General features: G+C 42.3%; 2 protein-coding genes across 7 annotated transcripts in view; both read left to right on the forward strand.

Moving 5' to 3' along the window:
• LOC147032325 (adhesion G protein-coupled receptor G2-like) overlaps window positions 1–7,120 on the forward strand; it is a 100,603-nt gene extending 93,483 nt beyond the window's left edge. For both annotated transcript variants that reach the window (XM_085869841.1, XM_085869842.1), the window contains one exon: window positions 6,359–7,120. The gene's annotated coding sequence lies outside the window, so the exon portion shown is untranslated. The remainder of the gene's footprint in view (window positions 1–6,358) is intronic.
• Window positions 7,121–8,517: 1,397 nt separating this feature from the next.
• LOC147032326 (platelet-derived growth factor receptor alpha-like) overlaps window positions 8,518–27,124 on the forward strand; it is a 124,855-nt gene continuing 106,248 nt past the window's right edge. For 2 of the 5 annotated variants that reach the window (XM_085869837.1, XM_085869840.1), the window contains exons 1-2: window positions 8,522–8,943; window positions 25,357–25,571. In XM_085869837.1, coding sequence (XP_085725963.1) covers window positions 8,895–8,943; window positions 25,357–25,571 — 264 coding nt within the window. In that variant the 5' untranslated portion in view covers window positions 8,522–8,894. Of the gene's footprint in view, window positions 8,944–10,482; window positions 10,583–25,356; window positions 25,572–27,124 lie in introns of all 5 variants that reach the window. The other 3 variants (XM_085869838.1, XR_015055113.1, XM_085869839.1) reach the window with 3 other exon arrangements.

A 27,124-nucleotide genomic window follows, 5' to 3' on the forward strand; every position in this document is an offset into this window, starting at 1 on the left:
TATATATTGCAGGTAAGAAGTAAACTTTTCCTGAAATCGACAGACAAACAGCAAGGTATTTAATGTACAAAGTGGGGCTGATGACGAGTGGAGAAAGAAAGCAATGGGAATCTAGACAGAGGTGAGTGGAAAAAGAACAGAGGTCACCAACTTACTTGCATCCTTGTGCATTGGTCTCCTATCAAGAGGTCCCAATGATCCTGCAGGTCTTATATCCTCCAAAGCTTTTAGGAATTTAAGTTGAGACAAAGGAGCTTCATCCCAGGGAGTTGAGCAATATGTTCATCACACTGTACAAGATAAACTTATAAATCATGAGGACATGGAATAGAGAGTCTGGTGGAGAATTCCCAATCAGCATGTAGTCTTGGAGTTCATGAATCTTGCAAATGGGGTTTTCTTACAGTAGGTTATATGAGAGGGTGAGAGTATGGAATGAGAGTTTGCAGTTCTTATAAGTAAAGTCTCTGATCCTTTCCAAATTTCCTGAAAATGATGCTGCTGTAACCTGTCTTTCACGAGGATAAGAAAATGTACAGCTCAGGGTGAATCCATCCCAGAATTCCACATTGGAGGAAGGCAACCTCAAGAAAACTAAACAACACTATGCCATTAAGAGAAGTAACACACTGCTTATAAAAAAGACAAGTCTGAAGACGACGATGGTTCACGAGCAGTATTTGACGATGTAGATTGTTTCAGAAGTCAAGGATGAGACAATGTGATAATTTTTGACCAAGTTATAAAAATGATCAACATGATGTGGTACGAGTGACAGGTTATTAGCTGAAAAATGTCGAAAACCCGGTTTCGTTGAACAACTTTCAAAATTTACCTTTGCATAACCTTTAAAGGTCACAAAACAATGTTGTGGACATTAAAATAAGGAAACAGGATACGTGCTATAGCTTAATGGAGTTAGTTCGTCGAAGAAGGTCGAAAACCCGGTTCGATTCCCACAACTTTGAAAATTTGACCTTTGTGAACTTTAAAGGTCAAAAGTCAAGGATTATGACCTTTGGTGCAAAACTTCCTCCGGAACATTCCAGGAACAATATAACGTCATATAGGCTTTATGGCATTTCGCTCTCCTTGGATTATTATCCATACTTTGATGAAATCAGCGTAAAAACAAACTTGAAGGGGGCGCCACGGGCAAGGTGTTCGAGATAGAGCAAAATGGTTTCAAGACTTTAGGTGGGGAATGACCTCAAGATTATGCATAAAAATATTGCAATCCCAGCTCTCAAAGTTTGGGCGGTCGTATGATTTTTTTATGTCAAAATTCGAAATTTCTAAGTTCGTGACCTTGTGATCTTGAGCTTGTGACCTTGACCTTGGGACGAAAATGAAAAATGGAGCTCCGTGGGGTTATGCAGGTGCCATTGGGCTAACCAAATACCGAAACCCCTGTCAGATTCGACAAACCCCCTAGGAGAAGATGCAAATTGAAATCGGCTACCCCCTAAAAACACAATTTGCAATTTTCTAAGTTCGTGACCTTGTGGCCTTGACCTTGGGACGAAAATGAGAAATCGAGCTCTGTGGGGCTATGCAGGTGCCATTTGGGCTAACCAAATACCAAAACCCCTGCCAGATTCGACAAACCCCTCGGAGAAGAAAATTTTTTATGTCAAAATTCGCAATTTTCTAAGTTCGTGACCTTGTGACCTTGACGTTGGGACGAAAATGAAAAATCAAGCTCCGTGAGGCTATGCGGGTGCCATTGGGGTAACCAAATACCGAAACCCCTGTCAGATTCGACAAACCCCCTAGGAGAAGATGCAAATTGAAATCGGCTACCCCCTAAAAACACGTTTTTTGGGCGTGGCTCCGCCCATAATGGGTGCACCACGCCCATTTTCAGGAAAACACAACTAGATCATGATATAAACCTCCCACCAAAACTTAATCAGGATCGGATCAAAACCCACGGAGGTATACTCGGGACAGACAGACAGACAGACACACAACAATAATGAATATAGTGGTCACTTATTTTTTTCGTGAAAATATTTTTTCATGAACCAATTATTTTTTTTCGTGAAAATATTTTTTCGTGAACCAATAACTTGGGACAACGGAAATCAGACAACTTGGAAGGAATGAACCCTGTTTGCTACTGTAGTAAAGAGTTTCACAGGGGCTGTTATCACATTCTTCCAAACTCAATTGTAACAGAAATTAAAAAAAAAACTCATAATATTGTAATGGGACTGGAATTTGCAATCATATTGGAGATTATATTCACAGGCCAGCTGAGTGGCAAGATTATCTTTGCAGGCCAGCTGAGGCTGTACTTATGGAGATAGAATTGAGAGGAACTGACCATTTGGAATTTGGTGTGAATTTGGCTCTGTGTGCACTCGTTCAAAGTGTGGACTTATTCAACTAAGTACGTGGGAGGATGGTTCACAAACCAAAATGAAGACACAATAAGAATAAACAAGGAGTTTCATCTATAATAATAAAATTGTGTGTGAGTGTGTGTGTGTTTTGGAGTGTCAGTGTGTGTCTCCTCCATAACTCCAAAACCATGAAAACTAGTGTCTGAAACTTTGCATGCATACAAGGAAACTCCATGGTGGTGCATGAATGAAAATTGGGTGTTTGGGTTAATTTAAACACCCCTTTTGAAGATAATTTCGGGGGTGCTCATCACAAAAAAACAACAAAATAATCCTTACCAAGATGGTGGCACGCTATCTTGGTCAGCCCTATGTCACATCGCTGTGTTCTTCAGCCACCATTTTGTTCGGTTTGTTTAACAAAGCCTTGACTCGGAACAGGCCACAGCAGTTTCTTAACAATAAAGCACTCGTTTGTTTTTTTCACTTTCCTTACTCATACCTTTGAATCACTCTATACATCACTTTTGTGGGTGCTATAGTTTTCAAATTTGGGGCTTGGAGTGATGTAATTTTACAAACTCCTCTGAGCTCCCAAAGTTAATCGCGACAAAATTTATAGGATCATATTTTTTTACCACGATGTACCTTACTGGGGGTTTTAAACAGTCATTTTCTCACAATTCATCATTTATGAACACACGAGCCACCACCACCTGTCGCCATCTCTGAGGGTAGACCCAAATATGCAATGCTTTTTAAAAAGCCCAATTTTTTTTTTCAGATTTCGACCCAGATACATATATAATTGGTGAGATGGTGAGCTCCGTCCAGTGGCCGAAGGTGTGGAAGGAGGGACCCAGCATTGCTGGACAACGCCGGGTACCTTTGCGAGTAAATAAGTAAATGAGGATGGAAATTTAATAACAAGGAAAGGGGGAATGGAATCGCGCCAGCGGGGGGAAGACACATGCTTATTACTAAACAGAAACAGCTCACCTACTTAGAATCTATGCCTCACATACACGGACACACATGAGGCAATATAAAGACAGGAAGAGGGGCGGTGGGAGAAAAGAAAATGGGTGGATGTCATACTGTTGGAGAGTACATTCTGTCTCCTCGGAATATGCCCAGCACGCTGTGACTCACAGGGATTATGAGTTGTAGGCTCCTGGCTCAAGGTCCCTAAAGGGTGCTACAGCTTAATCCACAATGCGACTTTCCCAGCTATGGGCGAACAACACGGCTCGTTCAGCTCCACAGCCGAGACATCTCCAGCTCTCCTTTAATGATTCTCTCTCTCCCTCTCTCACCGTTCAGTTCAACCATTTCTTTTCAAGCTCAAGCTCCCAAGAACTCCAAGTATCATTGGAAAACACACACACACACACACACACACACACCAATTGGCATGCTATTTGCCAAGTGATATCATGCAGGCTGCGTCATGCGCCATGAAGACTGTTGGTCATTATCTTTCCAGACAAACCCTCGGAGTTTGAAACCCATTGGCCAAAACGCGCACGAGTCAGCCAATGCACATGCGACTGGCCACGTAATGTCCTGTACATCGTGTCATGCAGAACCAGTCTGTGGTTACAATTTAAACGGGGGTAATTCGAGAATAAATATTACATTTAATCGTGAAACAACACAGAAAAATTAAGGTAATGACAAAATACGATCTAAACACTTGATCTCTGGTGATGCTAATCTATATATAATGGAGCAAGTGTTTGTATGTATGTACACCCGCTTTATACCCATTGGTTGGACAGCTGGCCTGACTGCACCCACAAGTGTAACCTGGAAGAAAAAAAAAAATCAAAGATGTCCGTCATTTTGGTAAGCTGAAGACATCTTCAGAAGTCTCGTATTCACAATTGCCATGCCCTCCCTATAAGTTTTCTGTTCAGTGTCAAACAAACTAAGTGATTGTTAAAAGGATCATAAAATATCGAAATGCTGGAGCCGATTGGCGTCATGGGCTTTGTGAAGGTGACAGTACACATATGCCTCATGCTTCAGGCCTCTGGCGTCAGCCTATGGCCCAGTGCAACTGGAATGATCTGATTTTTATCTAATTAATTAATTATCTAACCACGATGTATTATATATACACATAAGCAGTGCACATGTTTTTGCTTCAAGCACGTAACCTGGGTCATTTTTATTTTCAGGAGCAAACGAGGCAGCAGTCCGTTGCCTAGACAATGCCCAAATAAAGGGATGTGTCAGAAGAACATGTTGCACGCTTAAAACAAGATTGCCCTTTGGGCTGGTACTCAGTTAGTTGGGATAAGTTAACGAGACGGCAAATCTAAACACACACATTAATGAAGAGAGAACTGAATAATTTAATTTAATTATCCCTTTCCTTCAGCTATTTTCATTATGATATTGTTATCCTGTACACAGACAAAAGTAAAGATTAACAATGAGGCGACCAACAATTAATGGGAATGTGTTCCAGAATTATAAAATACAATTATTTGTACACAATGTCGAGCCTTGTAGGGTCGCGAGAGCAAAGAGGGGATGAAGACGTAATGGAACAAAAGGAATAGTAGAATGAGGGGTGGGGGAGTGGGCACACCAACAGCAGAGTTGAGGGATGCAAAATAGAGGGAGACTTGAAAAAATTAAGTGATGTAGGGAAAAATGAGGACTATGGGAGAACACAGGGGGTGAATGAGAAACTCTCAAGAAGGAAAAACTAGAAACTTGGAAACCAAGTGGGCTTGGAGAGGGTCAATGGGGGTAGAAGATGTCATGGTTGTAGATGGGAGATGATCTGAGATGATGGTGAACAGCTGTCTTGAAGCCCTAGAGGGAAAAAATAAGATTGAAGAGAATGTGGAAGATGATTCCACAAGCAGGTAAAAAGAGGAATGCGTGGAGGTGAGCAGTGAACCTGGATTTTTGGAGTTTCACCAGTGTGGGGTTACTTGCATACAGAGTGTACCCTGCAAAAACCTTGGGGGCACAGAGCACGCAAAGGGCAGTTTTGCACCTTTTTCATGTAATACAATGATGTTAGCTGACTTCCAAGCACATGGAAGATCACCGAGGGCAAGTGATAGGATGAACAGAGTAGAAAGAAGATGTGCAAAAGCAGCGGAGTATGTTTTGAGGACATGTGAGCTGATTTCGCCCAGTGCAGGTACAGAATCAAGAGTCAAAGATTTCCAGAAACTTCTCCACCTTCTTAGGTGAAAAAGATACAGAGTCCAGGAAAAGTTGGGTGTGATTGGGGAGGGTGGATACGGAGACCGAGGGGTTGGGACAAGATTTGGAAGCAAACACAGAATTGAGGCATTCGGACTTCTCATGAGTGGAGTGGGCTGTGGTACCATTAGAAGTGAGGGAAGGAATGCAGGCGAAGCGTACACCAGAGACTGACTTAACGCACCACTGGGTTTTTGAGGAAGGAACCAAGTTTGGAAGTTCAGGCTTCAGGTTGGCCAGATGTTGTGTTCTGCCCCTCCTGAGAGTGGACACACACTCATTGTGGGCTTTGTGGAGTGATATATGGTTGCCATCAGTCAGATTTGGCCAGTCAGAGGAGGAAAGTTGTTTCAAGGCAACAGCCTTACCATGGGATCCATCAGTGTACCACGTGGGTGGGGGGGGGGGAGAGGGGGAGAGGATGAGGATAGGTATGATAACTGAAGATGAGATAAGGTGGACCTGTGCATAAGGGAGGACAGCTTTCTGTGGAAGAATTCCAAGGCTGAGTTAATATCAGGGGAGGCAGATTTCAGAGACCAGTCCTGAAGTCACATGACAGCTTGCAGTCCCTCCCAGTCTCCCTGAGTGAAGCTCCAGACTCAATAAAATTTGGCCACAATAAAATATAGCTTTCGGGAATGTGTTTATTTCGCTTTTGGGAATGACAATGTGCACAATTGACAAGAATAAGAATATTGTTAGGAGGGTAAAGTTGGCCAAGGAGTGAAGAAGAATGAATTAAATTTAACTTTTCTTACTTTGTTACTTTTTTTCAGATGTCCTGATGATGGAGAGGAGGTGGAATAATTGATAATGTGGAAGTGTTTTCGTGTAATCAAATTTGAGTGTGTTTATAGTTTCAGGTAGTACACCTCTGGTCTTCCCTTCTCTTCCCTCTGGTCAAACCTTTGGTCTTCCCTCTCAGCTCATGTGTTTTCCTAAACCCCCTTTCTCTTCCTTTAGTTTCTATCAATTATTTATGTACGAGTTTTATATTTACACATTCTCCTGTTTTGAGCATTTGAGTCTGAAACAGTTGACTGCTTGTTGATGGGATTAAAAAAAAAAATTGTCCTACCATGACTGCTTGTTGATGTGAGTTTTTTAATTGTACCATGTGGTGAAAGCATGCTCTCCTTTTGGTGGGTGAAATACTGCCAAAATTATTCTGTAACAAGCTACATCCCAATGTTTCTGCCTTTCCTCATTCCCATTTTTCTAGAACAACTTGTAAAATTATCAATGTGATGTTTAACTACTTTTTATGATCTCCGGCACCTAAGGTGGACGGAGGTTATGTTTTCACCCCTGTCTGTATGTCTCTGAGCAGGATATGTCAAAAAAGTTATGGACGGATTCGGATGAAACTTGGTGGACTGGTTGGGTGTGTGACAAGGCCGAAATTGATTCGATTTTAGTGAAATTTTTTCATGTTTTTTTCATGTATGCCAAAAAGTAGCCTTTTTAATAAAATACACAATACCTGTTAATAAAGGCTTGCCGATTAAACAATATTCAATACAAACATCTGAATCTCTTGTGAAGTTTTTTTTCTTTTCCACTATTATTATAATCATCATAGGGGCTGCTTGTTAATTGGTGTCGAGTCTAAAGAATAGACTCCTTCTTGTCATGACTGCACTTTAGTCGATCCTTTTTAATTTGAACCGGAAGAACTGTTGCCGGTCTCTCGACCTTGGCTGCTGGGATGGGCAGAGGAAATACCAGCATGTGGGAATAGTTAGGGTGAGCGTGGGGTCAGTGTGGGCCTGAGCAGATGGTGATAACGAGAGACAGACCGACACCGGCCTCTTTGAACTGAGGCTTCTGTGGGCGGTCATTAAATAACTCCATGACTAGGCTAGTTAACCAACTTGATATTTCCTGATTCTCAAGTCCATTAACTAAGTGTAATCACAAACATTGACACACATTTTAATTCTTGGTTGCAAGACATTGCATTCATGGAAAAGCGAAAGAGTTTTTTTTTTTAATAATTTATGCAGTCTAGTGACTTTGAGTCACACAAAAACACCATGACAATAATTTTCCTTCCATCAGATTATATTAAAACAACTTTCCAAATCGGCTCTCCCATTAACTGCATTTTAAAACTCTTTTGTGGACTTTTAACAAAGCGATGATGTCTTTCATTTTCTTTTCAACCAAAATTACTGTGGAACTTTGACATGATTTGAAAAGTTCCATGTTGTCTCTCAAGTAACCGATTTGACTAGCATAACAACTAGTACTCATACTACATACAATGGAGGGGCCAAAAAGGTTTTCCCTTTTTCAAAATGGTTCAGAACCAAAAACACGATTTCTCTTCCAATGGCACCAATAAACACATGCACTGCTTATGTGACACTGGCTGGAAACTGCAAGGAAAGGGATTAACATTAATTTGTGCCCACTGGGTGTGGTGCGATTCCTGTATAGTTGGAGGAAAAACTTTGTGACTTCTCGTTTACCTCTCTGATAAATTCATATGCAATATTAATTAAAAATTCATGAACCCGCAACACTCAATAATCCTCTTACCTATATACACTGCACTCAATACCTCGGTAACTAACAAGCAAATTATTGAGCTTCCCATGAAGCGCATTTATAAAGCACAATTCACTTCATCAACTTTTAATTGATCATCAGAATATTTTGTACGTGTCGGTTTCACTGGCATAGAACTCTCAAACTAAATGATGTTGACCAAGTCGCTTGGTTAAGTAATGAACATTATCCTCATTTAGAATGACAACTTGCATGTAGCAATAATTGTGTAATTCTCTCCAACCCATCTCCCAGACTCTCCTTTATTTCCCCTCTTCCCATTCGCTATCTCACCTGGACAGACTTGCTCTTCCAAGACGACCTCACCTTATCCACAAAACTTCACACATTCTCTAAAACTACGCTTTTTTAATTTTCTTCTAAATTGTCTAAGACTCATAAAGAAGCTTGTGGATATATTACAAGCAGGACATTGGGAAACATCCGTGTACTTTTTACAAAGTGAAGAACAATAACATTAGCAAACAAATGAACATGGTACATGGGTTTCAATTCGAGCTCATGCTATTGTAAGGCAAGTCCTCAAAGTGGGAATCCTCCATGATTCTTCTCTCTCTCCTCTCCTCTCCTCTCCTCTCCCAGACCTTCTCGACCCACTGTCCCCTCCCACTTCCCCTGTTCTGACCATTCTCGCTATCCTTCCCTCATACTGCTTCCCATTCTGGCTGTTTCCTTGCTCTGACATTCTTCCATAGTTTTGCAGTTGCCCTTCTTTCCTTACCTTTTTCATCACAGATCATGTTGCTTTCAAATGTCTGTCTCTGCATCTTCTTCAGCACAATACTTGGTAAGTACTGTTTCTTCACCTCGAGCTGATCTGCTAATGTGGAGAAAAGTAAAGTGAGGCTTGGCTCAGTTGTGTCCTGTCATTACAGGCTGAAATTAATTGTCAAACTACATAGGTAAAAGGGAAAACCGTTTAATTAACAATTACTGCCACATTTAGTGACACTCTCCACGTCAGAATTCCACCAATTCCTGTGTACAACTTTCATTAACCCGTTCCTTTATCCACCACTAGTAACCGTTTATTCTTGTATTTTGGTGGATGTGACTGTTGCAATCCTGATCACATCACCATGTGAGTTTGTTGGATGTGTGTTGTTTACTTGATTTTTAATTGCCAAATGACTTAAGTGGGAAGAAATGACAATGAGAAGTTTGCAATTTCTCAATGCAGTGAAACCTTTGTGCTATTTTTGGATTTGGTCAAATACGACTTCTATTTTTTTTATTAAATAATAATAGGCAGGATCATTCGACATGTTGATTTTATGAATTACAACATGTTTTGCCTCACACTAAAATAATTTTTGCCTGTTGTTTTGGCCTCATATTTGCCTGTGGTTTTTTTAAATCTAATTTTGTCACTTCCTTCATTACCTCCACCACTGAAGGTGAAGGAGGTTATGTTTTCACCCCTTTCTGTCTGTCTGTTTGTTTGTGTGCAGGATATCTCAAAAAGTTGTAGACGGATCCAGACGAAACTTGGTGGACATCTTTGGTGTGTGACATGGACGAACTGATTCGATTTTGGTGAAGATCCGGATCCGACGATGAGAATTTTTAAAGTGATTCTTCACCAATGAGCGAGAGGGCCAAAAACGATATATTGCATGATATCTCAAAAAGTTGTGGACAGATTCTGACGAAACTTGGTGGACATGTTGGGTGTGTGACAAGGAAGAATTTGGGTGAAGATCCGAATTCAGATCTCGATACGAGAGTTATTTAATTTTTAAGTGATTCTTCACCATTGAGAGGCAGGGCCAAAAACTATATAGTACTGTATAGCATGATATTTCAAAAATGTATTGGGCCCGATATGTTCTCGTGGATCAGGCATTGTGTAGCAGATGTATGCGCTCTACCGAGTGCCCTTATAGTTTAAAATAATAAAATGCTACTGTTTTTCAAAGTGACCCATTTATGGCTATTTTTATATTACGTGACTAGACTCGGTAGAGCGTCCACTCTGAATCTGGGAGGTCTGTGGATCAAAACGCAGCCAAGTCAAAACAAAGATTTTAAAAACACCCCCTCCCCATTGACCTGCTGCTGTTGCTGCCTTGCTTGGCACTCATCATTTAAAGGCATATAGCATGGGCAAACAACGCTGGGAAGGCAATGGCAAACCACCCAGTACTGTATAACCTTTGCGAATAAAATGCTTCAGCAGCACCAATGCTCTGTAAAGAGTACAGAACATCAAATCAAATATATTACACTGACAAAATTGGTGGGGGATGGGAAAAGGAAAAGGAAAAGTGTGTGACGTGAAGAGACAATTGCTTCTGATGTCAAGTTTTTTCTTATTTTCAAACAGTTTGATCCCTGACCATCCATTTGGATTCTGTCCCGATCACTCATCTCTGGACATGCTCTTCTCGCAGCAATGGTTGGAAATCCTTAATCTCAAACAAGAGGTTAGGACCGTCTTCCTGGATATATCTCGGGCATTCGACACAGTGCAGGCTGGAGTACCCCAACTCCCAAGGCAGTGTGTTTTGGACACAGTCTTGTTCCTCATCTATATAAATGACTTATCTGATGCTTTGGAAAATCCTCTTCCTTTTGCAGTTACATCCACATTGCTTTACAGCGGTGGTGTACACCACTCCTTCACAATTCCATATCCAGGCGATGCATGACATCATCGTCAGGTGCCGAAGGAAAGGAGACCTCAGTTTTCACTCCGTTTGATTGTTTTCTTGTTTCTTGTACACCGCTCCTACCCAATGCCATATTCAGGCGATGCATTACGCCATCGCCAGTCGCCGAAGGGAGTACTCAGTTTTCACTCCGTTTGATTGTTTTCTTGTTTGTTGTACACCGCTCCTACCCAATTCCATATCCAGGCGATGCATGACATCATTGCCAGGTGCCGAAGGAAGGGAGACCTCAGTTTTCACTCCGTGTAATTGTTTTCTTGTTTGTTGTACACCGCTCCTACCCAATTCCATATCCAGGCGATGCATGACATCATTGCCAGGTGCCGAAGGAAGGGAGTACTCAGTTTTCACTCCATTTGATTGTTTTCTTGTTTGTTGTACACCGCTCTTACCCAATTCCATATCCAGGCGATGCATGACATCATTGCCAGGTGCCGAAGGAAGGGAGTACTCAGTTTTCACTCCATTTGATTGTTTTCTTGTTTGTTGTACACCGCTCTTACCCAATTCCATATCCAGGCGATGCATGACATCATTGCCAGGTGCCGAAGGAAGGGAGACCTCAGTTTTCACTCCGTGTAATTGTTTTCTTGTTTGTTGTACACCGCTCCTACCCAATTCCATATCCAGGCGATGCATGACATCATTGCCAGGTGCCGAAGGGAGTACTCAGTTTTCACTCCATTTGATTGTTTTCTTGTTTGTTGTATACCGCTCCTACCCAATTCCATATCCAGGCGATGCATTACATCATTGCCAGGTGCCGAAGGGAGTACTCAGTTTTCACTCCATTTGATTGTTTTCTTGTTTGTTGTACACCGCTCCTACCCAATTCCATATCCAGGCGATGCATGACATCATTGCCAGGTGTCGAAGGAAGGGAGACCTCAGTTTTCACTCCGTTTGTTTGTTTTCTTGTTTCTTGTACACCGCTCCTACCCAAGGCCATATCCAGGCGATGCATTACGTCATCGCCAGTCACCGAAGGGAGTACTCAGTTGTCACTCCGTTTCATTGTTTTCTTGTTTGTTGTACACCGCTCCTACCCAATTCCATATCCAGGCGATGCATGACATCATCACCAGTCGCCGAAGGAAGGGAGTATTCAGTTTTTACCCCGTTTGTTTGTTATGCACCACTCCAACCCAATGCCATATCCAGGCGATGCATTACGCCATCGCCAGCCGCCGAAGGAAGGGAGTACTCAGTTTTCACTCCGTTTGATCGTTTTCTTGTTTGTTGTACACCGCTCCTACCCAATGCCATATCCAGGCGTTGCGTGACATCATCGCCGGTGACCAAAGGAAGGGAGTATTCAGTTTTCACTCCGTTTGATAGTTTTCTTGTTGGTTTTCTTGTCTGTTTGTCTGGGTGATATCTCAACCATTCTTGGAACTAGGAAGCTGAAAGTTGGGGACTAAAGTGTAGATGTGTTTTGGCAAAAACGGTATTTTTTATTTTTTGATTAATCAATTAAGTGATTGTTTACTTAATTATTATCGATTTACTTTCTTTCTCATCTGGGCAATATCTCAGGCACGTTTTGAGTTCGGAAGCTGATATTTGGACATGACAGTGAACAAGTGATTTGGCTATAAAAGAGTATTTTTGATTTATTTATTCATCAATTGATTATTATTATTCATTTTTCGATGAATTACTTAATTTTCAAAAAGTTACAAATTCGGATGGAACGGTGGTGGTTTTGGGATGCTATTAACCAATGGATCAAGAAATTAATTATTTTACGACTATTATTTATTTATTTTAATTGTGCAATCAATCAATTATAGTACACCACTCCCTCTCAATTCCATCTCCATGTGCTGCAAGGCGGCATCGCCGAGCACCCCGGCAATGTCACACGCGAGATGATTTATTTATTTAGTATGGGGGCAGTGTACTTTGAATGTACCTCAACTTGTTTTCTTTCTTCTTTTTCATCTTTTCATTTTCTTCTTCTTCTTTCTATTTCTCTTCTATTTTACTACTTTCAGTCTCGGCTCTCCTGTGTCCTTTACTGTGACTTCCTGTGGAATCTGAAAAATTCTGCCTCTCTGAAGGGCACCGGAAATAAACGTCACAAGGTAATGGCCACCTGCTAGGATAGGATCCCGAACCCATTGGTAATGCTATGCGAGGCTGATCTATCAACAGGTGTAAAGTGTCGAAGTAGTTCTACTGCCATGGACATGCATGGATGGTGGTCCATGCACCCACTTTTAGTTGCATTCCTGAGGTCATCAGAGTTGCATTGTTATGACAATGTGTTCGTTTGAGTTCCTTGAACCCCTGTGGAATGTCTTGGCACGATTTTGGACTTTCCACTTCGCTGTGACTGATGAATGTCTGACCTGTTAATAATGACTAATTAAATATGATGTTACAACCACAGAAAAATAACACTATACCTCAAATGTCAACCAACCAACTCATGTGCTACGCTCAAATTACTTTCGGATCATTTTCTCTAATATTCTGGGTTTTCGATCTCATTTTACTTCTGTTCAACAATATATCCATATCAATTCACCTGGTCTGATGACTTTGTCAGAAAGTAGATTGGATAATGACATCCCTTCTGACTCTTTTGTAACTCCTGGTTACATCTTTTATCAACTTAATTATCGTCCATCCCAAGGTCTTCATGAGTTTTTGTGTTTTCGTCTTACGCTCCTCCATTCCACAACATATTGTTGTGGGCCGGGTTCGGTAGTGAGGACGAACGCCAGACGGAGCAGTTGGGCCGTCTCCTACCGAACACCGGAATTGAAAGGTCGTCACTCCAGATAACTCTGGAGTCGACGGGCCACTTAAAAGACCGTGGTCGCCAATATTTTGACGATGTGAGGTAGGGTCCACTTGTCTATTCCAATTTACCCAAGTACTCACGCCGTCTAGCTACCAGGGAAACCACACCCTCGGCCGACTCTGTCCGAACCGAGTCGCATATACCGACTCGGGTCCGGCATAAAGAGCAGGAGTTAAAAGAGCCGCGCCGGTCCCAATGACAACTTAAGGCCCAAACGACCTCACTATTTCTCAATACGCACCGTGCTGGGTCAATGAAAGAAAGTGATAGACAACGAGCTGTTACATTGAACAATGGGGGGTTTATTTATTGTGGGGGGGACAAAGAGCAGAGTTATCCGAATAAAAGCAATGTACAATGAACAAAAGCACTTAACAATTTCTACTTACAGACGGGGTCCACGGACACACACACATACACACACATACACACACACCCAAAAGAAATGGACCCCGTGGGGTCTTTATTCGGTCCCTCAGCCCAGGAGGAAAAGGCGAGCTGAGGACCAGGGCCTTGTCGGGTACCTCTCCGCCTCGTGCGGTCACACCGTATTTCAACCACCACGGTGGGACTCGAAACCACGTTCCGAAATCCACTGGCCCACGACCCTGGCTGCTCGGCCTCCACCACCAGGATGAGCCACCGCGAAGGACCGCAGACGAAAAGCCACCACGACCAAGACCAAGCCTATCGCCACGATGACTGCCATGCACTGGTCCAGACAACCACTCTACTCTTTTTGCCAGGTCCGAGGGATTTCTTCCCCTCCCACTCGCCTCCTGATTGGACGGAGAGTCTCGGGGGGTGTGTCGGGGCGTCTCGGAGGCCCGCCCCCCGAAGAGGCTCCATAGTAGTTCCTGGCACTCTGGTCTCCCATTGGCCGGAGCGCCTCGGCTCTGCTCATCCTTCGCCCATTGGCTGGAGGAAACGCTCCATGCCCTTCCTCGGAGTGGAACCTCGATCTGATGTGATGGAGGCTCCGCCCACACCTTTCGCTAAAAACACGTGGGCACTGGAGTCGATGGTGCGGAGAGGTGGAGGAAGATTAAAAAAAAAAACCTGACTATGAAAGAAACCCGCAGCGAACACATAAAATTAACCCATGAGACAGAAGGACGGGACCCTGACTATAAACACATACTTATCAAAATAACTGAACTGCGGGGGCTGCTGTCTGTTTGTGTGCAAATGGCTTCCAGATTCGTAACAATATGTCTGTTTTTTCTATATCGTTCACCTTCATCACCCTGCTGTGCAGTGCTGGATGCCATCTCAGACAGCATTGACCACCATGCTATTATATTGCATTCGTCAGCTCGGATCAAAGTATTTGATGACATTAACGTTCGCCACAAGGAATGGCTGATATGTTCTCGTATGTTCTTGATCCTTTCATGCGTTCCAACCCGGATGAATGCATTGCCAAGGTTTTGCCTCGAATTGGAAACTCAGATCACTCAACTGTTTCTGAACATCTCTCATATTCTTCACCCACAACTACATTCTATCCTTTTCACTGTACTGTTTTTTTTTCAGTTTGGGAAGCCTGATTGGGACAGATTTCATTATTTTCTGGCTGATGTGCCATGGCCCATGGACATCTGCTTTCAGACTGTGTTTGGATTTGGCTGCTGAGGAAATGTCCCAATGGATTCACAATGGTATTGATAATTAAAATTCCTTCACGTACCCATCAGATAAAGGCTCATTCTCAACCCGGGTTCACTCCTGCTTGTGCAGCAGCAATTGCTCGTCGTAATCATTTTTTCAAGCAGTACAATTTGCTGGACACCTTTGATTCAAAGTGCCTGTTTTGTTTAACTAGTAATCACTGGAAGAGTTTCTGAGGATGCCAAGCAGCAATATGCAGACTCTGTTGCTGGCTCTATTACAACTCGACGGCTTTGCTGCAGGAGACCTTTGGCAGATTACCAACCGTGTTCTTAACTGCAACAAGTCCTCCATGCCTCCTCTCTTTCAGCGTCCTGAGGTTCTTACCTCCCCTTTGGATAGGGCCAATGTTTTTGCAGAGTACTTTGCCTCTAATTCCTCACTTAACGATAACGTACATTCCCTTTCTGTTTTTCCATCTCACACAGATAAGGTTATTTCTGTCCCCATTGTCACTCTTAAGAATGTTGTCAGAATTATTCATTCTTTTTATGCCTCAAAAGCTACTGACTGGTCTTAAATGGGATTCCTGTAGTTGTATTACAAAGGTGTTACCCTGAACTTGCATCAATTCTTGCCAAGCTATATAATTTGGCTTTCAGTGTTTCCCTCATCATGGAAAGTGGCTTTGTTGTCCCTGCTTTTAGCGTTCTCTGGCTACTAATTATTGTCCCATTAGTCTTCTTCCTGCGATTTGTAAGATCTTTGAATTGATGATCATAAGATCATCAATCATAAGCTTATTAGTCACGTTAGACAATTAACTTTTTAGTGACTGTCAGTATGGCTTTTGCCATTCCAGGTTGAATGGCAACTTACTCGCCCTCATTACTGATCATTTTAACAAGGCCTTTGATTTTAGGGGTGAGACCTGTTTAGTTGCCTTGGATATCTCAAAAGTCACATCAGGTGTGGATTAAGGAACTGGTGTGTAAGCTTCAGTCGTAAGGTGCGTCGGGGAAATGTTGTCCATAATTTCTGCTTTCCTTTCCAACTGAATTTTGAAGTTGGTCCTTGATGGTCAGTTATCACTTATTTCCTCTGTAAATTCTGGTGTTCCTCAGGGCTCTGTTCTTGGTCCTACTCTCTCTTTCTGTATGCCTGGTGTTGGCTTAATGGTTAGGGTGGCGGGCTTTTGATCCTAGGGCCCTGAGTTCAAATCCCGCTCAGCTGTTGAATTAATACCAGGTGGGGTTAATTTGGCCTGTCATCCTTCCGAGGTCGGCAAAATGAGTGCCAGCATGCTGATATCCTGTGTCAGAGTGGCGACCCATCCAGGATTGTACCCAATAGCCAAGGAGACTGCTTTAGCAGCACCAATGCTCTGCACAGAGTATGGTCCCAATCTCCTCTCCTCCTCACTCTTTCTGGTATACGTATATCAATGACTTCTCTGATAACGTTTTATCACAGCTCACCTTGTATGCCATTGATTCCACGCTCTACTGTGTGTCACTTAATTCAAGTAACACTTCCCGGAGTGAGGTTTGCCCTTCATTAAACAATGATTTAGAGAACGTGTTGAAGTGAGGTCACAATTGGCTGGTAACCTTCAGTACCAAGAAGACTAAATTGCTGTCCCTGTCTCGTTCTCGAGACAGTTATTTTCCTCTTTTGATCTTGCCGGAAGCATCTGACCTGTGCCTAGTTGGTCTTGATCTCTCACCTAATCTCTGCTGGGAGAAGTACATATCAGGTATTACAAAGAATGCTTCTATGTGAGTTGGTAGTCTCTATCGAGCCCGGAAATATATCAACCTCTGGATGCTTTCCTCAATTTGTATAAGCCAACTATACACCTCCTTATGGAGTACTGTTGCCACATTTTGGGTGGAGCACCAGCCTGTCATCTGTCCTTATTAGACAGGCTATATAAGTGTCGTCAATTTGCTTGGAGTAGAACTCGGCTGTTCTCTACTAGCACTTTCACATCATAGGTATGTTGCTGCTCCAAGCTTGTTTTACAGATATTTTCATGGTAATTGCCCTACTGCTCTTTCCAACTTGGTACCTTCGATCAGGATCTTTGGTCGAGAGATTCATCTTGCCACCACTTCACATCTACAGTATATACTCTGGCCACACCTAGGTGTACAGCCTGGTGATGGCTAAGCATCCTAGGATCTTGAGTTTGAGCCCCGTTAGCCACTGAATTGACACCAGGGGGATGACTCAGCCTGTCATCCTTCCGAGGTTGGCAACATGAGCACCAGTATACTGGTAATAGGGGCACTGCATCAGCGGCATTGCTGCGCCCCTAACCAATGATGCAACCAGCAGCCAAAAAGGCAGCACACGATGGGAACCTAGGTGAAGAACGAAGAGCTATATGCCAGTAACTTTTTTTTTCCACGTGTGGCATCAATTTGGAATTTTTTGTCGGTCACACGGTTCCCCACATCGTATGATACATTTTCTTTGAATAATAATATAACTTACTACCTCCTTCATTTTTCGTTTCTTTTATAGCCTTACACATTTAATGGCTCTCAGCCTTGTGTCCGATGAATTTAAGTTAATAAACAAACTCTTTTAGTGAAATTCCTGTTTCCTGCTCGCAACAAAAACACTCTCCCACTTATAATATCCGTTTCTGCTCACTCTGGATCCACATTTATTCTCTTCTGGGTGTGATAAAGAGTGTGAATATTTTTGTTTTTGGGCACTCTCCATTTGTTCATGGTTTTTGTTTGAAATATCTTGTGGTTCATTAAAGATTGACTAAAAATATCGAGCTTAGAGGTATGAAGATAGGTAAGAGGTATGCACAATCAATCGACTTGGATGGAGATATGACATCAGTCGAATGGACCAAAGGCCCCTTTTCCAGATTGCCTTGTTTTTCACATCATTTCGTTTTGTAAAGAAAAACGTGGGCTACAGTGACAATACAAATTGATGAAAACAAAATGATTCAAAATTCCAACATCAACCGCCTTAAGCCTTCATGAAGAACTTACAATGATCCACTGAGCCATATATGGATGGCGACTGTATATACTGATATCTTCCTTGGCTGCCAGACACTATCAGAAGAAAACAGCCTTACTAGTAGCCTTTACTGGATAGCTTTGTGAAACAGTCTTTTACAACAAACTGTGTGTAAACATTACAAAAAAGAGCGTATGTAACACATTATGGCAACGCAGATTGAACTGTTCACTGAAGCAGATAAAAAGGCTTTCTGGACTTTGGGATCAAAGAAACACATTGACCAAACATACAATGTTAGCAGCAATTAATGTTTTTTGCCAAAGTGCATTCTGCAACCACCCGCTTCATTACTAGCTTTTTGTGCTCAATATAAAGTAGAGAGACAGAATGAGAGAGCCTAATGAAGAAAATGAGTACAAAACATTGTAGTAGGCGGTTCATATGCCTTGTTACCCCCTTTCCCTGTCGACATCTACTCCGACATGCAGTATATTCCAATGACATGCAAGGGTGTTTACACCGGTATCGTTCGGAACATTCTGCGAATCGGATACTTACAATAGGCCAACAAACGGGATTTTTAAAAAAAATTAATCTGGTGAAAACTGTATACAAGTACAAAACAGTATATGTAACTAATAAGTTTTTTTTTTAAATATAAATGCCATTTTTCTTTTGTAGCCGATAGATAATTGAGGCTTATGGAAGAGCTCGTATAGTACTAGTACCCTGAACAGATTAGGATACAGGACAAAAGGAACAATTGAGAGAGTGGGGAAACACCAACAGCAGAGTTGAAGGCCAAGACAGAGGCAGACATGGACAAACAATGGGTTGGGGAGGAATGGGGGGAGCAGGAGATGCATGGGGTGGACAAGATGGATACAGAAGGAAGCCCTTAGGAGGGAAAACTGGAAATTTGGAAGGAGAGGGGATTGGTGTGTGAGTGTGGGGGGGGGGGGTTAACGAGGGTAGAAAATATAATGTCCAACTATTGCCAAAAAAAAAAAAATATATAATATAAAAAAAATAAAAAAATAAAAATAAAAACACATCACAATGAGACCACGGGACCCCCTGTTTTCGCGCATGCTCGCTGGCTAGCACCCGATAAATTACGTATCATCTGCCAGGAGTTTGACTATATGTTACAATGTGGGATCATCAGGCCATCATCCAGCAGTTGGGCTTCACCGCGACACATGGTAACCAAAAAGACATCTGGGGATTGGCGTCCTTGCGGGGATTACTGGTCCCTAAACAATGTAACTGTTCCAGACCGTTCCCTCATTCCACACATTCGGAATTTTACCGCTGCACTCCATGGCACTACAATCTTCTCCAAGGCTGACCTCGTTCATGCGTACCATCAGATTCCTGTGGATCCAGATGACATCCCGAAGACAGTAGTCACCACACCTTTTGGCCAGTTCAAATTCCTATGGATGCCTTTCGGCCTATGAAATGCCATACGTTTATCGATTTACAAACGCCATTCGGCCTTTCAATGTTTTATCGATCAGGTGCTCAGGGGATTACACTTCTGCTACGTGTCTATGGATGATATTCTAATCACCAGCACAACCGTAGAAAAATATCAGGAACACCTATGTCTCCTCTTCACCCACTTGCAGGGCTTCTGCATCGTCATCAATTCTACAAAGTGCATATTTGGCATTCTGGAGTTGAATTTCCTCAGCCGCTGTGCTAACCACTCAGGCATCCATCCACTCAAAGAAAAGGTGCAGAATATTCGAGATTTTCCGTTCCTGTCAAACCAATGCAAACTTTTTTTTTTTTGGCCCTTGTCAACTTCTACCGTCAATTTTTTTCCAAACGCAGCCACTACATTGTAGCCGCTGAATGAGTTACTGGCAACTGGTAAGCACCTTGAAGTGTTCTGATGATCGGAGCCAACCTTGTCAGCCTTCCCCACCATTAAAAAAACAATGGCCAACAACTCATTCCTGATTCATCAAAAGCCAGAGGCACCAACATACCTGATGGTGGACACATCTGAGATCACGGTGGGTGTGGACCTTCTCTAGTTCATCGATGCCGACTGGTGTCCACTGGCCTTCTTCTCTAAAATGCTGAAATCAACAGAGCGCAAGTGCAGCACCTTTTGCTCTGTCACAAATTCAGACTCTCACTCTCCTCATACACATCGCCAACTCAGTTATATCTCGCAATTCGCCACCGACATCTGGCACATCAAAGGAATCCCGAACTTGGCGGCCAATGCTCTCACATGTATCAAGGTATTGGTGTTGGTGTTGTCTTCTCGCAATGCACTGGCCATCGTTTTAATACACTAGGAGGGGGAATGGTGTCGCAGTATCATTTTGCCTTTGGTTTAGCAATATGCGAATACACTTTAGCTTTGATTTAATAGGGTTTCCCAGAAGGGGTTTTGACAGCTTTGAACGTTGTGGTTAAATAAAGAATTGATTCGGAATCCAAAACGCTCAGACATATTTTCTTCCACGCGAAAGGATAACTGAAGATGAGATAGGATGAATCTGTGCATGAGAGATAGCAGGTTTCTATGGAAGAATCCAAAAGCTGAGTTCACATCAGGGGCAGTAGACATGGGAAACGAGAGAGAGAGATAGAGATAGAGATAGAGATAGAGATAGAGATAGAGATAGAGATAGAGATAGAGATAGAGATAGAGATAGAGATAGAGATAGAGATAGAGATAGAGATAGAGATAGAGATAGAGACTTGCATTCCCTACCAATCTGCCTGAGTGAACTGCCAGACTTACCAGCATTGAGGCAGCTCTCTGAGAATAGCCAGAGAAATGTTGACTTTCACAAGCACGTGATCAGATGAACCGATTGGAGCATATGAAGAGCAGGAGACATTTGTGGGAAAGCTAAATTGACTGATTAAAAAGGAGCTTTTTTACTTATGAAATCTAAAGATTTCGTAAGTATGTTGATGCCTTCAGTTTCTGTTTGTTTGTTTGTTTGTTTGTTTGCACGAAAACTCAAGAACGGAAAAAGCTACCAATGTCAAATTACACCACGTGATTCAGGAGGGTGAATGCTAGTGCTGATTAGATTTTGGTCAAAATCGGTCAAAGGTCAAGGTCACGGTGAGGTCAAATATTCGATTTTTGATGGTTTGGTACAGATAACTCGAGAACGGAAGAAGCTACCAATGTCAAATTACACCACGTGATTCAGGAGGCTGATGGCTAGTGCTGATTAGATATTGGTCAAAATCAGTCAAAGGTCAAGGTCACAGTGAGGTCAAACATCCAAAAAATGATATCTCGAGAACGGAAGAAGCTTCCGATGTCAAATTACACCACGTGATTCAGTAGGATGGTGGCTAGTGCTGATTTGATTTTGGTCAAAATTGGTCAAAGGTCAAGGTCACAGTGAGGTCAAACGTCCAAAACATTCGATTTTAGATGGTTTGGTACAGAATCATCGTAGAAACTTCTGGTTTGCGTCGCTACCTTCTCGAGAGACAGCTTTTATTCGACAAGGTCAGAGGTCAAGTTGACGATTTCGTAAGTACCAGTCTATGACTGCTTGTTTTTTCATCAGCAGGCTGAAAAAGATTGCCTGGAGGTCTGTGCATTTGCTTCTGAGCTGTCGAGCCTGGGTTTGAATCTCAGCCCAGCTATACACTGTCATCCTGGTGTTTCGTCAATGTGTGTACCATCCCTCTGATAGACGCTCAGTTGGAGGACCCATTTGTTAGCACTGTTTGTTGGTAAATTTTAGAGATCCTATAATGTCGTCTTTCACAAAGATTGGCAAATTATCTTAAGCACCTTAAATAAAATATAAATTGCTGGCACCTCAAATTGAGTTTCCTGTGTCGGAGTGGTGACCGCTCTGAATTAGTACGAAACCTAAAAAAAAAATTTGACTTGTGATGCATACACGCTGAAGCTCAGCAAAGAGTATGGGACTCGATTAATTTTATTAATGCTTACCTATTTACATGGTTAGTTGGTCAGTCACTGGAAGAGGTTGTCTGTTAAACTTCTTGGCCTCGTTGTCAGCCATGACCTCTACTGGGCTGACTTCCAGAGACAGCCACAGACTGGGCATCCTCCATCAGTTCCACTTGTCATTCCTTTAAATAAAACAGATCTACTCAGCCTACAATGCCTTTATGCATAACTCTGTGGAGTGAGTACTGATCATTGGTCTCCCCTATAGACTGTCCCCCCAGCATCACATGTGTTTCTCCTGAAATCCTAAATTATTGACTTCCCTCAACATTATTGCCATCTCCCCCAAATGTACCTGAAAAACAAGGCCTGGTACTCCCACAACGCAGACAGGTTGGTGGTCTGTGTTTATTTTTACGGCCTCTCTTCTTGCGTAGCTCCCCCGACTGTCTCAGCCGTTGACCATCTCCAGATCTCCAGCCCCAGGATGCACGCGTTCCTCCAGGAACTTCCCCCCACCTCCTCACTAGTTTAATTTCGAAAATCCAGGCTTACCACACACCTTCACTCATTTAGTCCTCCTTTCTCCCTTCTGTGGAACTGCCTTCCAGAGGCTGCTCAATCCCACTCTTCCCTCCAGGACTTCAAGCAGGCAGTGCACTGTCATCTCATTTACTCCTCCCCCACCCCTCATCCCTTCCCCCAATCTTTACAGCCAACATGAACCCTACCTCACCTAACCCAACTCTCTAATTTGCAGGTTATTGTGTTTCCTTCCCTCCTCTCTTCTCTTTTCCAGTTTGTTCAATACCTTGCTTATTCTGTCCAACTATTGCCCCATTCTCAATTTGTTGCCTTTTTTACTCTCTGTATCTCATTCATCATGCGTCTCAATCTTGCATAAAAACAAGACAAGACATCAGTGGAGAGGGATGCTGAGCTAACCATGGATACGGTTACAGACTATGGCACGGCAGCATCTGAGATTATGAAAGTGTGACGAGCCTTTGCTCAAAAGACTCCATCTCAGGTTAGAGCTGATGCTCCATATTTCAAAAGTGAACCATAATGGTGAGCAGCGACTCTGCCATGTACTGAGGTGACATTTTATTGTCCACCACTTCCGTTTGACTCCATGATACACAACTCTCTCCTAACCGTGAGTGGTTGTAAAGCCGTCACCAGTAAGCAGTGTGGTATGGCGGTCTGCAAAGCAAGAGAAGGTGCGATATATCCTTCATCACCATCTATGTCATCTTTCATCTGCAATGGCATATCCTTGGAGTTACCGCAGATTACATCACATTGTCTGAGAACGACAAATTCATTCTCCTTATTCTGTAATTCCCAATGCCATTTGCTAGAGATTGCAGGTACCACGGAGTATGCGTTACACATCATGCTACGACTAAAGACCATTACAAGCCTGCTGGCATTTGTGATCCTGCCTTTGGACTGCGTGTAGCATCAATGGTCGAGAACGTGCGACTGTGCTACTGATGCAATGCCCTCCATAGGTTAGAGCAGGAATATGGAATTTGCCCAGGGTGCCAGCAATAGCTCACCTACTCTTTTTGAAGGACACAGTGGGATCTTTAACACCCACCAAGTAATGCTGGCAGACAAGTTGCCCAGTTTAACATCCATTTAAGTGACAGCATTGATGAATCACCATGCCTGTGAAACAGCAGGATGACAGTTTATAGCTGGGTCGGGATTCAATACCAGGCTCGACAGCTCAGAGATGAGAGTGCGTATACCTTCACAGGCTCTCCTCTCAGCCTGCTCTTCCATCTGTCTAATCATCACTGTGATCAGGAGCATATGCTGCCCACCTCGGGGACATCGTTTCACTGTACCTTCTGAATACCCTGTGGGCCATCTCAAACCCCAGTCATGTGACAATATGTTGGTAAATACAGCATTGATATTATGATGAACTAAAATCACATGTTCAGCACAAGTTTGGTAATTACACATGTCGGTAATGTGATAATGCTGTGACATCAATATGATGACCTTTGGAACAAGATGAAAGTCGAAACCATGACGCCATATAATTGACGAGAACTACGTTGTTGATGGCACGCCATCGCATATTCCCGCGCGCACTGCTTTGTCCCATTAACGCTAGATGAAATTTTATTTTGCAAAATGGATTGACTATTCTTTTCTATTTGATGTGCTTTATGACCAAAGACTTACTATGTTTACTAAATCAGAAGTCATTGCAAGCATGTCAACATTTCATGAAACATTAATTTAACACTGTCCAGCAATATAGAACTGTGCATCAATTTAATCATAGGAAAGAACTGTGTATAATATTAATTATAATTATTCATAATCAATTAGATAAATACAGTAAAACCTGTGACTGTTTGTCACTCATGGGGGCCACATAAGTAAGTTCTTTATAAAATAATTTACCATGTACAATGGTAAATACACTTTAAAAAAATCAGCCCCCATGACCCCACCCCCTCTGGCCCAGCCCCCAGGGGTCATATCAAAAATCCGACAGTGTTGTGCACTTCCCCATACATATATCTACTATGTCCCAAAGTTTCAAGTTCCTATCTCAAACTGTGTAGGAGGAGCTATTTTGACCCCCTATCTACTAAGCACCCCCTACCCCCCAAGCACCCTATGATCATCATGTGTTTAAAAAAAATATGTTGCTAAATGTATAACTCATGAATATGTTTGATTTAAAAAGCTATAAGACAATTTTTTTATTTTTAAAAATCGACCCCCATGACCCCCAACCCCTCTGGCCCAGCCCCAAGGGATCATATCAAAAAACCGAAAGTGTTGTGCACTTCCCCATACATATATCTACTATGCCCCAAAGTTTCAAGTTCCTATTTCAAACGGTGTAGGAGGAGTTACAGGGTAAGACAGATGGACGTACGGACGGATGGACGGACGGACGGACAGCAGAGACAATCACAATATTCCCGCTTTTCTTCGAAAGCGCGGGAATAATGATGAAAATAGTTAACTTGTTCTTGAGGTCTTGTCAAACACATGTCGACCCCACCTTGACTGGACTTCATACCTGAGGGGACATGACTTTTGTAGTCACTGATTAAGGTTGCTCTGTGTCTGAGATGTTTAACTTTTATGTTTGAGATGTTTTCACAAAAGGTTTTTGGACTATTTAATCGATTCGACTCAACGACTTGTCAGTACCTAGATTCACAACTTCCAAGATGTCTCCAGAACTGGAAGAACTCGATGTGCACTACCTGGATTTGCTGGAAACTGGGAGCATTTTTGAAGCAGATCACGAGGAGACTATGGTGTTGCAGCCTGGGGAGACATTGGAACTGGAGTGCCGAGGAAACAATTACCCAGTCTTTTGGTTAATTCCTGATGAACTGGAAGTCACACAAGGAGACCAGGTATGTATGATCTAACATTCTAACCTGTTGCACAAAAAAATATAAAGTGATCTGACGTAGTGGGGCCTTGGCACCTCAGCCAGACCCAGCAGATAATGTCCTGACATCATGAATGAGCAAACTGGTTTTAATGAATCATCCCATGTGGGACAGACACTCATCTCCTATTGGAGGACTATTGTAGTCAGGGTGCATGAGGTAAAATTTATTTTCAGTTTAATTTAATGGAAAATGATCTTTATCGTTGAACATGATATTCACGTAATTACATGTTAAGTTAATTATCTCACCACCTGGATTGAAATTTAAAAAGGGCTCCATTCGTTTTTGCAAATCGATGTCATGAACCATCACGCTGAGGTTGAAAATGATCCATTGAGCCACTTCGAAGGAGTAGGGAAAAAAAACGAAAATATGTGAATGGACCCGCTGCCTGACTGACGGACCGAAGGACATCGTTATGGTTTATAAAGCTCGGCGATGAGCTAAAAAAATCAATGATTCGATGGCAGCATAATTCTCCTGGACTTCTTAGTTTCCATAAGCTTGCAATCCAACTTGCTGCCTTTCATCAAGTTTAAACTCACAATTTGGGGGATAAGTAGTCCATTATCCTTACCACCTTGTTGATTAGAACATACCTGTGCAGTGTACATTTATCACATCACACCGGCAGGATAGTAGGTATTGCTGTAGATTTCCTGGTCTTTACAACATAAGTTGAGTACAACTTGAACTTTATTACCCCGCACATGCGAAGCGAAAAGCAGGGTCAAGCAATTGGTTCATGCCCGTCTGTCTGTCTGACTGTCTGTCTTATCAGTTTATGATTGAGGAACAGCTTATTTAAATTAAATGTTCTATTTCGAACATGAATCAGAACATAAATAGGAAGACAAGTTTTTCGTTTTACCGTATATTGGTATAAACTCGTCCTGAGCGCACATGTGCAGAGAGCAGTGACATAATATTTTTACTCCGTCTGCCTGCCTGGCAGTCAAACAAAATTGAAAATCATTCCAAACAGTAAACTTACTGTTTCTAAGGACGTCATAAAGGACACAAACAACAGGCAAGAATAACTCATGTAAAATGTTAACTAAAGTGATGTCATCGACACTGCGGAAAACGGCAGCAAATTCCAGAATTAAATTATTTACACGTCTTTTACAATCTTTATTTAAATTTAATTATATACTTGAACACTGTAGAACTCAAATCATCTGCCATAATACTTCCAAGAACCTCCAGTTTTGCAGTACTGTACTTCAATTTAAATAACGGTTCAATGCGGTGGCGTATAAGGGTGGTATTCAGGACCCCTTCTGGACTATGTCAACAGCACGAAAAACTTTCACATTTGTTTTTTAACGATCGTTAAAATCATTATTATTTTATTAAAATTGAAGCAACAATGCATGGGATAGTGTGTTATATGAACTCTCTAGTTGCACATGCTCGAGAGACAAGTGACTTGGAACCTTTGGTCGCACCAGCAAACATCCTCCTCAACCCTTCACCACCACCGTCTATGATGTAGAATTTAAACTCGG

The sequence above is a fragment of the Eptatretus burgeri genome, chromosome 2 (assembly GCF_056783735.1).
Source record: "Eptatretus burgeri isolate ZD-2024b chromosome 2, Ebu_testis_v1, whole genome shotgun sequence".
NCBI classification, from domain to species: domain Eukaryota; kingdom Metazoa; phylum Chordata; class Myxini; order Myxiniformes; family Myxinidae; genus Eptatretus; species Eptatretus burgeri.